Below are 15,413 nucleotides of genomic sequence, written 5' to 3'. Positions count from 1 at the left end.
GAATGTTCTGTTGTAAATAAAGTTCAAAACTAAACTTTATTTACTGCAGAACTTTTAGCATTAGCAGACTTGCCACCCGCAGGGTTGTGCTGCCTATTTTGAATTTATTATTTTAAAAATGCATCCACGCGTCAGGTTGCAATGTGCACTGATCCTGATTCCTGACGCACAGGATTTGACTAAGGGAAGTGTGGAAGGGCCCCAAGACGTTTTTAGAGTTCCGTACCCAAAAGGTAAAAACGGGACCTCGGTATCAATGATGACAACAGGTAGGCACTTGAAATATACACAAAATACTCAGCTGTATTTATACTTTAATAATGAATAATAAAGTTTAAATATAATAAATAATTAAGGGGGGCTCCCATACAAAATACACATCATTTTGCTCTATAATGGTACGGAACCCTTCGTGCACGTGTCCAACTCGCACTTGGCCGATTTTTTTACGCTCGTTTGTATCGATACAAACACAAGTTGAACGCTCAGCAAACGCAAGGAAGCCTAAAGTTTTAAACTTTATATCTGCCAAAACGCGATGAAAACGCGCAGAAATCGGGCGCATCAGAAACGCGCGTCGTCAGTACGCAAAAAATGTGGTAAGGCCTTTATAAAAGAATCGCTAATAGAATGTTATGTAAAAAAGTGTTTTGTTCGACATTTAACCCGGCGTCATGGGGGTTGGGTCTGTGAGACCCATCACTTTTTATTTCACTTGTAATTCAGTTACCATGCGTTCGGCGTTGCCAAATTTCTCAATAGCTGGAGCTGTTGAGTTGGTCTATGAGTCACAGGTAACGCGTTAGTCCTGCGACGGCCGCAGCGGTAGTAACAGGGGCCCAAAGTTGCATAAGGTATGTGAGACCCATCCCCGCAGTCAGTGTAACAATTTCGGGACATCTTACGCAGACATTATTTTAATAATTATCAGTGTTTTTAACATTTTATTTTGTATTTTTGTTGTATTTATTTTACAATAAAATTAGATGTGTTGCAGCGCCTAAATATTTTAATGTTAATTTAGGTTTTTTTGTTTCATCAAATCATGTTGTTGCTATGTAATTTCTATAGGCGTTTTATTATTTTTATTTTTGTTAATTGGTAGGCGGTAGTCGATATATTCTAGTATCGTCCATTTTTTTTTGCACTGTAATGCTGTTCCTTTGTTACAAAACGAATATACAAAAGTTTATCTAAATTGCATTTTATTCAGTATCCTCAAAATAGGATCAAATTAACTAAATCCAGTTTCAATACGAAACAATTTGGCGACCGTGATACAAATAAGAAGAACCTGCAAAATCAAAAATTCAAAAGAGGCGTGGGTTGGAATTTGGAAGTACAAAACGAAGAAATTCAGGCTTACTCAGGATTATAACGAGACTTCTTTCAAGAAAGACAACCAAGCCACGGTGACTGAGTTGTGAGCAGCATTTTTGAGAAGATTCTACGCAAGTTAAGTGCCCTTCCTATTTCCCTAATTATAACCTTATAAAACTAAGAAAGACAAAAATCCTTAATTTATACATTTATCCAACTAAATATCCACTTTCACACTCATCGTTTATTGAAATAAATAGCCTTAATAGTTTAAAAACGTAGTAAATAACCAAGAATATTATAATATTGTCACAAAAGTGCAAAAGTTTAGATTAAGTAATTCTTGTGTAAAAGTTTAGATTAATTCTTGTTTTTGTTGTTATTTGATGTTATTAATTAGTATCTAATCATTTATAATAAAGGCTAACATATTGTGTATAAAATAGCTTAACTAAAATTAACGAGCTAGGTATCTACTATTATTGGTTTAGCTTATAAAACAAACTCCTTTATATGTATAATAGAATATATTAACAGTTGTTTGGCCGAACTGTTTCAGGTGTGCTGGCAGTGCATCTATTCAGTGCATTCAGCGTGTGTACGGCTTATCGCCGGTCGACCTTGACACCGTGATCAGCTGTGCATGCGCCTGCAAGTCGTCGGCTTCCGGAAGTACTGTAAATTCCGTCAAAATGAGGAGCGTGAGCATAAACATTTTTTTCATATTTAACTAATTAACTTATAACTTCTTGTTCGTGTGATACAGAATCATTAATTAAGGAATATTGTTTTGCATTAACCCGGCGTCATGGGGGTTGGGTCTGTGAGACCCATCACTTTTTATTTCACTTGTAATTCAGTTACCATGCGTTCAGCATTGCCAAATTTCTCAATAGCTGGAGCTGTTGAGTTGGTCTATGAGTCACAGGTAACGCCTTAGTCCTGCGACGGCCGCAGCGGTAGTAACAGGGGCCCAAAGTTGCATAAGGTATGTGAGACCCATCCCCGCAGTCAGTGTTACAATTTCGGGACATCTTACACAGACATTATTTTAATGATTATCAGTGTTTTTAACATTTTTTTTTGTATTTTTGTTGTGTTTTACAATAAAATTAGATGATTTATAGTAAAATGTATTTTATTTTTTGTAGGTACTTACTTAATTACTTTGCGTTTTTTGTAGGTAAGTACTTAAAGTATTTTAATCTTCCGATCGTGGATTCTTGGAAATCTATTGTTTTTCTATTGTTATCGCGATCACCGGTGATTTTATGGATCTCAAAATGGATTGAGAAGAGGAAGAACGACAACCCATTTGCATTCTTTCAATTTTACAAGAGTCGGAACTCGGACTCTGATTCTACCTCGTCAGACCAGGAAATATGCAAAGAAGAAGATCTCTTGAGTAAACGTAGTAATCCTAGTGACGCAGAGCAAGATATCTCTGGTGATGATGACATTCCACTGTCTTCGCGTGCAGATAGAAATCGATTGTAGGAAGAGCATTGTACTGTATCTGAATCGGCTGTTCGTGGCAAAGACGGTACAATTTGGTACAAGACGCCTATTGAAAAATTTCTTGGTGAATCTTCAGGGGAACCTCCGGCAAAGAAGCCGAATATTCGCAAAAGATGCCAAGACTGTTCAGCCAAAAAAGACCGTAAAACGAATTATTTTATTTGCGAAAGTTGCAACTTGCACCAAACACATTTGCTTAGAACATGTTGTACCTTTCTGTGCTGATTGCACCAAAGATAATGATTAAATGTGATTATTTGTTAATTTTTTTATAAAAATATTTTAGTATTCTTTAAATAAGTGTTATTAAAAAATTAAAACTGATTGTTAATTAGTAATAGACTAACATTTAAGTAGGGGTGAAATATTTTGTTGACTTTTGTCGTTCTTTTTTTAAAGCTCTATTAAATATGGTTTAAAATTATATAACATATTTATGTTTCATTAAATCATATAAATACACATTGAATTTAATATAAACATATAAAAAAAAAATGATTATTATAAAAGGTTGGACTAATTTTGATATCTAACATACGGGTATGTGAGACCCACTCCAACGTCCGTGTAACACTTTTCTGCCCCCATGACGCCGGGTTAAAGGTTTTTGTTGTGATAAGTAAATATTTATCACAATGTCTGTAGATTTAAAGTCGCTTATAGCAAGGCGAGCGTCCATAAAAGGGCAAATTACTAAATTCAAAGGGTACTTAGAATCTTTTGTTGATAAAGATGATGAAACTTTTTCACCGCTGGAGATTGTAAAATTAACACTTAAATTGAGTAAATTTGAGATACTGTCTTCTAGGTTTGAGGAGGTACAGACTGAGATAGAAATCTTAAATTCTCAAAATTTAGATGCCGAAATCGATGAAAGAGATAGTATTGAGTCCGATATGATTAGTCTGGTTGCACTTTCTCGAGATTTATTGGATAAGCACAATCAAAAACTGGAAATTAGTAGGAGAGAATCTGTAGCACAAAATATCGTTCATGAACAACAGGAGCTCGGAGTGAAATTGCCACAAATACAAATTGCTAGGTTTGATGGAGCCTACTTTCGGTGGTTGGATTTTCGTGATTCTTTTATTTCATTAGTGCATAATAATGAGCGTATCTCTGCAATTCAAAAATATCATTATTTAATATCTTACCTGGAGGGCGAGGCAGCCAGGATAATTTCTAATTTGGAGGTATCATCTGATAATTATGTTACTGCGTGGGGCTTATTATGTGAGCGTTACGATAACAAAAGATTACTAATAAATCACCACTTAAACTCGTTATTTAATATTCAGCCTATTGCTCGCGAGACAGAGAAATCTTTACGTTTTTTAGTCGATCACGTGACAAAAAATTTACGGGCATTATCGAATTTAGGACAACCTACCGGTCAATGGGATGTTATTATTATTTTTATGTTATCTTCAAAATTGGATGCTCAAACTCTTATGAAGTGGGAAGAACTAAGAAATGGTCTAGATGACGTACCTACATTAAACATTTTTAATAAATTCTTAACTGCACGGGCAGATGTCCTCGAGTCATTGAACCGAAATAGTAAACAGCATGATAATGCACTTCAAAATAAATCAAACAAAAATAACTCGACGGCACCTTCGCCCAGCAACTTACAACATCGTGGTAACTACCATACAAAATCTTTTGCGGTTTCTACTCCAAAGGCGAAATTATCACAAACATGTACTACTAATCATAGTTCAAATACGTATCTGTGTATAATTTGTGACTCCGATCATAAAATATATGATTGCCCAATATTCAAATCAAAAAATGTAAAAGAGCGAATGGCTTATGTAACTAAATACAAATTATGTTTGAATTGCCTCAGACAGGGGCACCCTTCAAGTGAATGCCGAATGGGCCCTTGCAAGGAATGTAAACAGAGGCATAACTCACTGTTGCATAAAACGGAGGAACCACAAACCGTCACAAATTTTTCTAAACAAGGCATAAGTCAAGTTGTTTTATCAACTGCGCTAATTGAGGTCAAAAATCCGTATACAAATAAATCTGAGACCGTTCGTGCTCTTCTAGACTGTGGTAGCCAGTCTTCGTTCATCACTAAATCATTGCAGACGAGGCTGGGTCTAAATTCTAATCCTATTGAATCTATTAATGTTATAGGCATAGGTAATAATTTAATAAATAAAGTAATGGAAAACTGTGTCGCTCAATTAAGGTCTATTCACACTTCGTATAGTGTTACTTTGTCGTGTTTCGTTCTTGACGAGTTAACTGGAGAATTGCCAAAATCTCCTATAGACATACGCGAATTACAGATACCGGAGACGGTACGACTTGCTGATCCAAAATTTGGTCAACCTGGGCCAATTGATATTTTGTTAGGCGCCGATATTTTCTGGGATGTTTTGGAGTGTGATCAACGCTCTTTGGGCCCCAACAAGCCAAAGCTCAGACTATCAAAATTTGGCTGGCTAATTGCTGGTCCTATATTAAATATAAAAGACAAAACTAAACATAATCGTGTTCACTGTAATCACGCTACTATATTTAAAGATTCTTTCAATAGTATTGAAGAAATGCTAACTAAATTTTGGTCTCTTGAAGATGTACCACAAAAAAGATTTCTAAATCAAAATGATCAATTCTGTGAACAGCACTTTGCCTCTCACACGTCTCGGCTAGAATCAGGTAGATTTTGTGTTGAATTGCCTCTAAAAGATTCCCCTGACTGTTTGGGAGATTCGTACAACTTAGCTCGAAATAGATTTTTTAATCTCGAAAAGCGGTTTAGAAAAAATCCGACACTAAAAACAAAATATGTAGAATTCATTCGTGAATATGCAGACTTAGGACACTTAACTGAAATAAAAATCGATAAGCCTAATCCTTCTTATTTTCTTTGTCATCACGCTGTTTTTAAAGAATGTAGTGAGTCCACGAAGCTACGTGTCGTTTTTAATGGCTCAGAACCCACCTCCTCAGGCTATTCTTTAAATGATTTATTACATAAGGGACCACATGTGCAGGATTCACTTTTCTCCATTCTAATAAGGGCTCGCCAATATCGGTATTTACTAACAGGAGATATTGATAAATTTTATCGACAGGTAAATATTTCTAATAATATGCATAAAAATTTGCAGCTCATATTGTGGAGAGAGGAAGAGTCAATGCCTTTGAGAACCTTGCAGCTTTGTACTCTTACTTACGGCACTGCAAGTGCGAGTTACTTAAGCACAAGGTGCTTGTGGCAGGTGGGGGAGGAATGTGATGATCAATTAATTAAAACAATAATACAGCATGATTTTTACGTGGATGACCTAATTACTGGAAGTGATAACGAACAACAATTAGAGCTTATTTTAAATCGCGTTAAAGATACTCTAAAATCTGGCTGTTTTAATTTAAGAAAATTTAAAACAAATGCACCGAAACTATTAAATAAAATTTCAGGTTGCTCTGAGTCATTGTATTTAAGTGAATCTACGAGTACATTAGGATTAGGATGGAATCCTTTAAATGATTATCTCCATTTTCCTTTTAAATTACCATCTCAAAATGCATGTATTACTAAAAGACTTATTATGTCCAATTCATTTACTATTTTTGATCCGCTGGGCTTACTGAGTCCATGCACTATTCAACCTAAATTAATTTTGCAAAAGTTGTGGCAATTGAAACTTGATTGGGACGAACCTGTACCCAAAGAGATAAAGGAGTCTTGGTTAGAGTTTTCTAATAATTTAACTGCCCTTTCAACCCTTCAAGTGCCTAGAAAAGTTCTTACGTCTGATGATGTGAAATCCATCGAAATGCACGTCTTTAGTGACGCCTCTCAACGTGCATATGGAGCCTGTATATTTATGCGTAGTATTAATACTAACGGGGATGTAACAGTAAAACTCTTGTGCGCTAAATCGAAGGTATGCCCTTTAAAACCCGTTACTATTCCTCGTTTGGAGCTTTGCGCGGCTCTCCTTGGTGCTAGGCTTGCTAAAAGTGTGACTGATTCTATTAGGTACAAACCCTCTCGAACTGTATTTTGGTGTGACTCCACCGTTGTGCTTAGTTGGCTTCGTGGAGACATAATGAAACTCAAAACGTTTGTTGCAAATCGTGTAGGAGAATTATTAGAGTTGACGGATCCTGCTTCATGGCGATATGTGCCTACAGATATGAATCCAGCTGATAAAATCTCTAGATCTGTCAATTCAGCCCAAATTCGAGATCTTGAAATATGGTGGTCTGGCCCAAACTTTCTAAAATGTGAAGAGTTTGGATGGCCCACTATGCCTCAAGTACCATACGAAAATATAATCGAAATTAAATCTGTTCCATTAGCTGTATCCGAGCCAATAATTAATTTCGATCGGTATTCTAAATTAACTAAAATACAACGAACATTCGCTTATGTAAAACGCTTTATTTACAATTTAAAAAATCCTTCTCAAAGGAGAATAGGCAGTTTATCTGTAGATGAATTAAATGACTCGTTTAATGGCTTATGCTGTATTGCTCAAAAGGAATTATTTTTTACTGAATTTAAATTATTAAAAATGAATAGTCCATTGAAACATAATTCTAAGTTGCTGTGTTTATCTCCATTTATTGATCAAAATAACTTAATTAGAGTGGGAGGCAGAATAGAGTCCTCGCAATATACTTTCGAAAACAAGCACCCTATAGTGCTTGACGCGTCTCATTACTTGACCAAATTAATATTTGAATATCAGCATCTGCAGAATTTTCATGCTGGGCCACAGTTGCTTTTAGCGTCAGTACGGCAGTCGGTGTGGCCAATCAATGGCCGTCGATTGGCTCGTCAGGTAGTGCGTCGATGTGTTCGGTGTCGACGTGCGCAAGGTAAAACGCTGCAACCAAAAATGGGGAATCTGCCCCCAGAGCGACTCAATCCTGACTATCCTTTCATTTCCGTAGGACTGGATTTTGCTGGACCTTTTTATATTCTTAATCGCAAAGGACGTGGCGCAAAATTGATTAAATGTTATATGTGTATTTTTGTGTGCATGAGATTTAAATGTATTCATTTAGAAATCGTTAGTGATTTGTCCAAAAATGCCTTTATGATGACGTTACGAAGATTCGTAGCGCGACGCGGAAGGCCAGCAGAGATATTTTGTGATAATGGCCGCAATTTCGTTGCTGCTGCTAAAGAGTTAAGTATATTTCTAAAACAAAATTCCGATTCTATTTCTGATTCTGCATCTCAGGACGGTATTAAATTCATTTTCTCACCGTGCTATGCTCCTCACTTTGGTGGAATATGGGAAGCTGGCGTTAAATCTGCCAAGCATCACATAGTTAGAATACTAGGAAATAGTCATTTAACTTTTGAAGAATTGTATACTTTGTTTGTGCAAGTGGAAGCGATTCTAAACAGTCGTCCGCTATGTCCCTTGTCCTCCTCACCCAATGACCTTCTTTTCCTTTCCCCAGGGCACTTCTTAATTGGAAGACAGTTGACATCCATGCCGACCCCAAATCTGACTGACTGCAATGAAAGTCATCTTCAGCGATATGCCAGAGTAGAAAAACTTCGTCAACATTTTTGGACAAGATGGCAAAAGGAGTATATATCCGAAATGCAGCAGCGCCGAAAATGGAAGGAAAATCGTGTCAGCTTGAAAGTTGATGATCTTGTATTGATACATGAAGATTTCGTACCTCCCTTAGTTTGGAGGCTTGGCAGAGTCACACGCTTATTCCCGGGTGTCGACGGAATATCGCGAGTTGCAGATATCGCCACTACACGGGGTATTGTAAGAAGGCCTCTAGTTCGCCTTTGTCCATTGCAAGATGAAGACACCAACGGTTGAAGGAAAGAGCAAGATGAAGACACCAACGGTTGAAAGAAGGAGCTTTCAACGGGGGCCAGGATGTTGCAGCGCCTAAATCTTTTAATGTTAATTTAGGTTTTTTTGTTTCATCAAATCATGTTGTTGCTATGTAATTTCTATAGGCGTTTTATTATTTTTATTTTTGTTAATTGGTAGGCGGTAGTCGATATATTCTAGTATCGTCCATTTTTTTTTGCACTGTAATGCTGTTCCTTTGTTACAAAACGAATATACAAAAGTTTATCTAAATTGCATTTTATTCAGTATCCTCAAAATAGGATCAAATTAACTAAATCCAGTTTCAATACGAAACAAGATGATTTATAGTTAAATGTATTTTATTTTTTGTAGGTACTTCCTTAATTACTTTTTTTGCGTTTTTTGTAGGTACTTGAAGTATTTTAATCTTTTGATCGTGGATTCTTGGAAATCTATTGTTATTCTATTGCTGTCGCGATCACCTGTGATCTTATGGCGCTTAATAGGTTAATCTCAAAATGGATCGAGAAGAGGCAGAACGACAACGCATTCTTTCAATTTTACAAGAGTCGGAACTCGGACTCTGATTCTACCTCGTCAGACCAGGAAATATGCGAAGCAGAAGATCACTTGAGTAAACGTAGTAATCCTAGTGACACAGAGCAAAATATCTCTGACGATGATGACATTCCACTGTCTTCGCTTGCGGGTAGAAATCGATTGTCGGAAGAACATTGTACACCTGAATCGGCCAGTTCTTGACAAAGACGGTGCAATTTGGTACAAGACGCCTATTGAAAAATTTGATGGTGAATCTTCAGGGGAACCTCCGGTAAAGAAGTCGAATATTTGCAAAAGATGTCAAGACTGGCCAGCCAAAAAAGACCGTAAAACGAATAATTACACTTGCGAAAGTTGCAACTTGCACCAAACACATTTGCTTAGAACATGTTGTACCTTTCTATGCTGATTGTACCAAAGATAATGATTAGATGTGATTATATGTTATTTTTTTATAAAAATATTTTAGTATTCTTTAAATAAGTGCCATTAAAAAATGAAAACTGTTTGTTAATAAGTAATAGAGTAACATTTAAGTAGAGGAGAAATATTTTGTTGACTTTTGTCGTTCATTTTTTAAAGCTCTATTAAATATGGTTAAAAATTATATAATATATTTTTGTTTCATTAATTCATATAAATACATAATGAACTTAATATAAACATATAAAATAAATTGATTATTATAAAAGGTTGGACTAATTTTGATATCTAACACACGGGTATGTGAGACCCACTCCAACGTCCGCGTAACACTTTTCTGCCCCCATGACGCCGGGTTAAAAACTTTTCTGTTATATGGCGTATGCATGTCAGATTTTGGTTGTAGTCCATTTTGAATTTTTAGGGGACGCAATTTTATATTTGGAACATGTGGAGGGGGTCAAAAGAACCTTACCCTCAAGTTTGTGGGATTGCCATCCTTGTCTCCCGGCCGCCGTGTTGAAAAAAGGGGTGATAACACTATTTTCGCGATACTTCGGAAACTATACGCCTTACAAAAAAATTTTAGGCTCATAATTTTTTGCAAATTATTTTTTCTATTTTGTTTATGTAACCTTTTACCCTAAATTAAAATCACTGACATGGCGATACAAAATGCAAAAGACACTGTTGGCGGTCCCCCGACACACCTTGAAACAATTATGGACTAAAATATCACTTTACACTTAGGAATTATTTAAACTTAAAGTCAGTAAAATATATTATTTAATTACTGGCCACAAGTGTGGCTGCAAAAAAGCAGGCCTGAAATGCTCTACAGTATGCCTCGATTAAGTTCTGGCGAAACATAGGTACATTAATATAAAAAATTGTCACTTTTTTGCTTCTAACTTTTTTAATTTAGGGTAAAAAGTTATAAAATTTTTGTAGGCAGAATAATTTGCAACAAATTATATTGTTACAATTTTTTTGTAAGACGTATAGTTTCCGAGGTATTGCGAAAATAGTGTTGTCACCACTTTTTCCAAGATGGCGGTCGGGAACATTAGTGGTGCAACCCCACAAACATGAGGTTAAGCTTCTATTGACCCCCCCGATATGTCCCAAAAATAAAATTGCGTCCTCTATTATATGCAATATTCGGTCCTTAAATTGTAACATTTCAATGGACTATTGGATTATTTACTGTATATGTGCTAGTAGCGCCCTCTGCTCCGATTTTTACGTAATGTTCCCTATTGCTAAGTGACATGTCTTATTACTAGTATGTCGAGCATGTAGCCAAGCATGCTTACGCGATTCGAAAGGGTTGGTAATAGTTGCGAGAAATAAGTTAGTTTCTTATTTCTATAAACGCCTAAAGCGTAATAGATTAATATGCGTCCACGCGAACGAGCGGTTTGGCCGCTGTACCGCAAGATCACAACCAATATTAGTATGTAATTCCTAATTTATATATCCAAGCGGTCGCGGTATAAATCAAGCCTAAAACTTTCGGAATTTCTTACATGAACTTGTCCTGGCATTGTAGCGTTGTCTTCCGGCAAGGGCGGTAGGTTCAAAGGCTCGTACTCGTCGGACAGCCCACTGTCGGTGGAGGCCAGGGATTGAGTGGAGTTCAGGTAACCCTTGGGCTCCCTGTTCTTGTGAACGCAGTAGTCCCCGGTGAATGGATTTCGGTATGCCACCACTGTCCTGGAATTTTAAAACTTTCTGTTATTGAAGTGAAAACTTCCTTAGTGTTGTGCACTTTGGGATGGCTAAGAGCCTGTTCACACGGCGCGTTGCGTCAGCGTTGCGTCGACGCAGCACTGCCGTTGCGTTGTTTTACATACAAATAACCAAGGTGTTCACACGGCGCGCTGCGTCGTGACAGCAGCGCGCAACGCACACGTGACGGACAGCAGCCCCCGAGACGAAGCTGCTTCGTAATTATAATGCTGCGATGACGCAGCGCCCGTGTGGCTGGCTATGCGTCAAACGGCAGCGCTGCGTCGACACAACGCGCCGTGTGGACAGGCTCTAAGGATCAAATCAGACCGCAACGCGACGCACAGAGTATGGATTTGACACATTTGCAAGACGTCTCGTGCAATTGAAATCTGTCGATTCAGTACAGAAATACATCTACGCGTCACGTTGCGGTCTGAATTAACCCTAAATGTCAAACTTGCGTCAAAAGTCATGACACGTGATCTAATCAAAAATTCGTAAAACAAAACTACGCCGTTGGTGCAGCGTATTTAAGAGGAAGTAATATCCTACACTTTTTCTACCGCGAGTCGAAAATTCGCTTTTACTTCTGGTAGCACTCCACGAGTTGTTGTTTTTATTGTCAATACAGAGAGATTATTATTATAAAAACAACATCGTTGATATTCCTGTTTGCAAAATATGTTGCCTTTACTTATACAATATATTATCTAATATTTTATAAACACCTTCAATATTTTAAGGCATCGCGAGCGACATATCATTAACATTTGGAATATCAGGGTATTATCGAGTGATATGTCGCTGGCGACACCTTAAAATATTTTAAGGTGACCACAGAAGGTGACCCTTTACCTTTTGCAAGGTGACATACCCTTTCGGTATGAAATCATTAATGCCTTAAAATGATCACTAAGGGTATTATCGAGTGATATGTCACTCGCGATGCCTTAAAATGTTTTAAGGCATTTCTAATTTCTACCCTTTCGGTACGGAATCATTAATGCCTTAAAATTATTATCACTAAGGGTATTATCGAGTGATAATATGTCGCTCGCGATACCTTACCCTTAGTGATAATATCCCAATTTTTATAGGGGGTTTCGGGGGCGATAGGTCGATCTAGCTAGGAATCATTTTTAGAAAATGTCATTTTAGTCGTGTTTTATCGAATACCGAGCAAAGCTCGGTCAAATAGCTAGTTATATTATTACACGTGCAGTTTTTAAAATAATACACCGCAAGTTTACTATAATATGAATAGTTTTCATAAATAAAATTGATTGCTCCCAATTCAATATTCCTCCTATAAATACACCAGATGTTCCACTAATTTGTATGTAGGAGCTTTTGTACAGGAACATTCCGAATTCAAATTGGCGAGTTTTTATTCGCAGCGTTTATTTGCTCAGTTAATTTCATTAAAAGCGCTTGATTTAGGCCTTTTGAATGAAGCCACAACTGAAATTTGTTATGTGTTACGTTCGTCGAGAAAAAGTTCGCTTTTGTTTGTCTTAGACCCACTTTTTCGGGCCAATTTATTTAAATATCCGCAGCCAGGTTTTCGCAAACGAATTCCGAATTTGTTCTCTAAATACAAATAAGAGGTTTTCCGGGTTGTTGATTGTTATGCCTGTATTGTTATTTAACACACGTACCTATTAAAAATATTTTATAAGGTTTAAACACTTGAATAAAATTAAAAAGGTAGTGTTTGAAATGTTTAATTTTGTAACAGAATTTTACAGTTTTATATAAGTATATATAATTATTATTGCTACGATGAATTATTATAATTAAAACAAAATATTAATCATTGTATTGTTAAAAGTCCATACTGACTGGAGGTGTTGTAGGGTGGGAGAAGGTCAAGCTAAATATTTCCATATTATCTCACTTAGGTGGGGGTCGTAGCAAATATCACGTATTTTTTGTCCGGCAAAAAACTTTATGCAAAAAAATTTCTAGAATATGGCCAAGTCTGGAGATCATCATTTAATAATTATCAACACGTTTACAGCCAAAACACAGATTTTGAAAATCTCGCGTGAAATTAGGAGAGGATGATCACCAATGGGGGAGATGGGGTCAAAAATCAAAAATGCTTCACGCATATTTTAATAGATTCCAGCTTTACTAACTTAGAATTGTTGAACATTGTAGGGGGGGAATTTTATTAATCACGCTGCGACTAATAGGATAAATTGTGAAAATGATAAAAAATCGGGGAAAATTATTCATTTCAGTTATTATGTTTAACGCAGACGTAGCTGCGGACACTAGCTAGTAAGTAATAATAATATGGAGAAAAAACGAATGTAATAATATACAGTGCTTGTGGTCCCACTTGCTTATTGTTCCCAGACGGTGCAACCATTATAGTTGCCATTAACTGATGTAATGGATGTACCGTTTGCCAATAATTGTATTAGGTACTATATTCAGACTTATATTCCTCCTGTTTTACCTCCGACAGGACCTTTATTGCAGTGACATAAGGGTCACTCGCATGAACACTGTGAGGATGTAGAGAAGTTAAAAATCTCTGAACGGACTGTATGTTATGTATAACAATATGTTTTTGATAAAAAAAATAGAAACTCCTATAGTAGATATGTTATGACCTTTTCCAGAAAAAAATTAAAGATTACAGTCCTAACAACGATGTCATAAAACGTCATAACAAATGTAATATCTATATATTAATACGTGAGTCAAAAACTTTGTATCCCTTTTGACGAAAAACGGGGAAACGTAATATGTGAATGAAATTTTGCACAGTTATAGTTTACATGGTGAAAGAGTGCATCGAGCTAGTTTTATTTTGAAATTAAGCCTTTACTCATATATTTTTAACAAATAAAACATTACACACACTACAACACACACACTAGGAAAAATGAGAGATTTTTGAGTGACAAGCCTATACATGCGAATCATACTCTTTTATTTATGGTTGAAGTCTGTTGACAACAAGGTGACAAATTGAAAATGGATTAAGTATAGTTTTTTTTTATTGAATCTGAGCTACTATTAGACAATGCTTACACGGCCAGTCTCAGATCAGCTGAGTCCCAGAAACAAGAGTTGAAAAAAATATGATAAAGTCAATATTTTTTTGCAAAATATAGATAGTAGTCCTAATGTCGTTGAAACTAAGGTCGAATTTCGACCATTGGGCGATCTCTAGTTTGTATAAAATTGACTAGTCTCGGGGTGGCTATAGTTATTCAATCAGTCATCTTGTCCCTCCTGTTAAGTCTAAGTGTCTAGCAAAAGAATAGCATTTTTTGTGATTTTTACGGGCACCGTCAAGAGTTTGCCCATACTAAAGTAAAAAAAAGTAACTCTTTTAGCGTAACATAAACACCCTAAAGTATTATCACTTAGTTTTGTTACACCCTGACGCCTGTATACCAGCCCCTTACTTTTTTCAGAATCAAGAGCATACGATGCAATTTCCGGTTTTTTTTTTTTTTTTATGAAATAAGGGGGCAAACGAGCAAACGGGTCACCTGATGGAAAGCAACTTCCATCGCCCATGGACACTCGCAGCATCAGAAGAGCTGCAAGTGCGTTGCCGACCTTTTAAGAGGGAATAGAGTAATAGGGGAGGGTAGGGGAAGGGAAGGGAAGGGAATAGTTGAGGGTAGGGAAGGGAAAAGGGTAGGGGTTAGGGGATTGGGCCTCCGGTAAACTCACTCACTCGGTGAAACACAGCGCAAGCGCTGTTTTACGCCGGTTTTCTGTGAGAACGTGGTATTTATCCGGTCGAGCCGGCCCATTCGTGCCGAAGCATGGCTCTCCCACGTATATCTGTTTCTCTGTTTTTAACTTTTACACAATTTTCATTTCTTGATCCCAATCGTTGCTTTGCTAAAAACTTTCGTATAATATTCTAATACAATTTTTCAAAATATCTACATTGAAATTGATAAATTCACAAGAAAGTTAACGATGAAAAGCCGGCAACGATTTTGTAATCTAATATTATCTTAACTTATTATTATCTTCTACTTCGTAAATTTATTA

The 15,413-nt window shown here is 36.6% G+C and overlaps 1 protein-coding gene across 1 annotated transcript in view; it reads right to left on the bottom strand.

Annotated features, from left to right (window-relative positions):
* The window catches only part of LOC121727919, a 29,829-nt gene that overhangs the window by 4,067 nt on the left and 10,349 nt on the right, over positions 1-15,413 (bottom strand). Inside the window, exon 4 of the mRNA XM_042115977.1 lies at positions 11,177-11,363. Coding sequence (XP_041971911.1) covers positions 11,177-11,363 — 187 coding nt within the window. The remainder of the gene's footprint in view (positions 1-11,176; positions 11,364-15,413) is intronic.

Source organism: Aricia agestis, chromosome 6 (genome assembly GCF_905147365.1).
Source record: "Aricia agestis chromosome 6, ilAriAges1.1, whole genome shotgun sequence".
In the NCBI taxonomy this organism is placed as follows: Eukaryota; Metazoa; Arthropoda; class Insecta; order Lepidoptera; family Lycaenidae; genus Aricia; species Aricia agestis.
The sequence above is the reverse complement of the archived record's forward strand: the minus strand, read 5'-3'. Positions and strand labels throughout refer to the sequence as shown.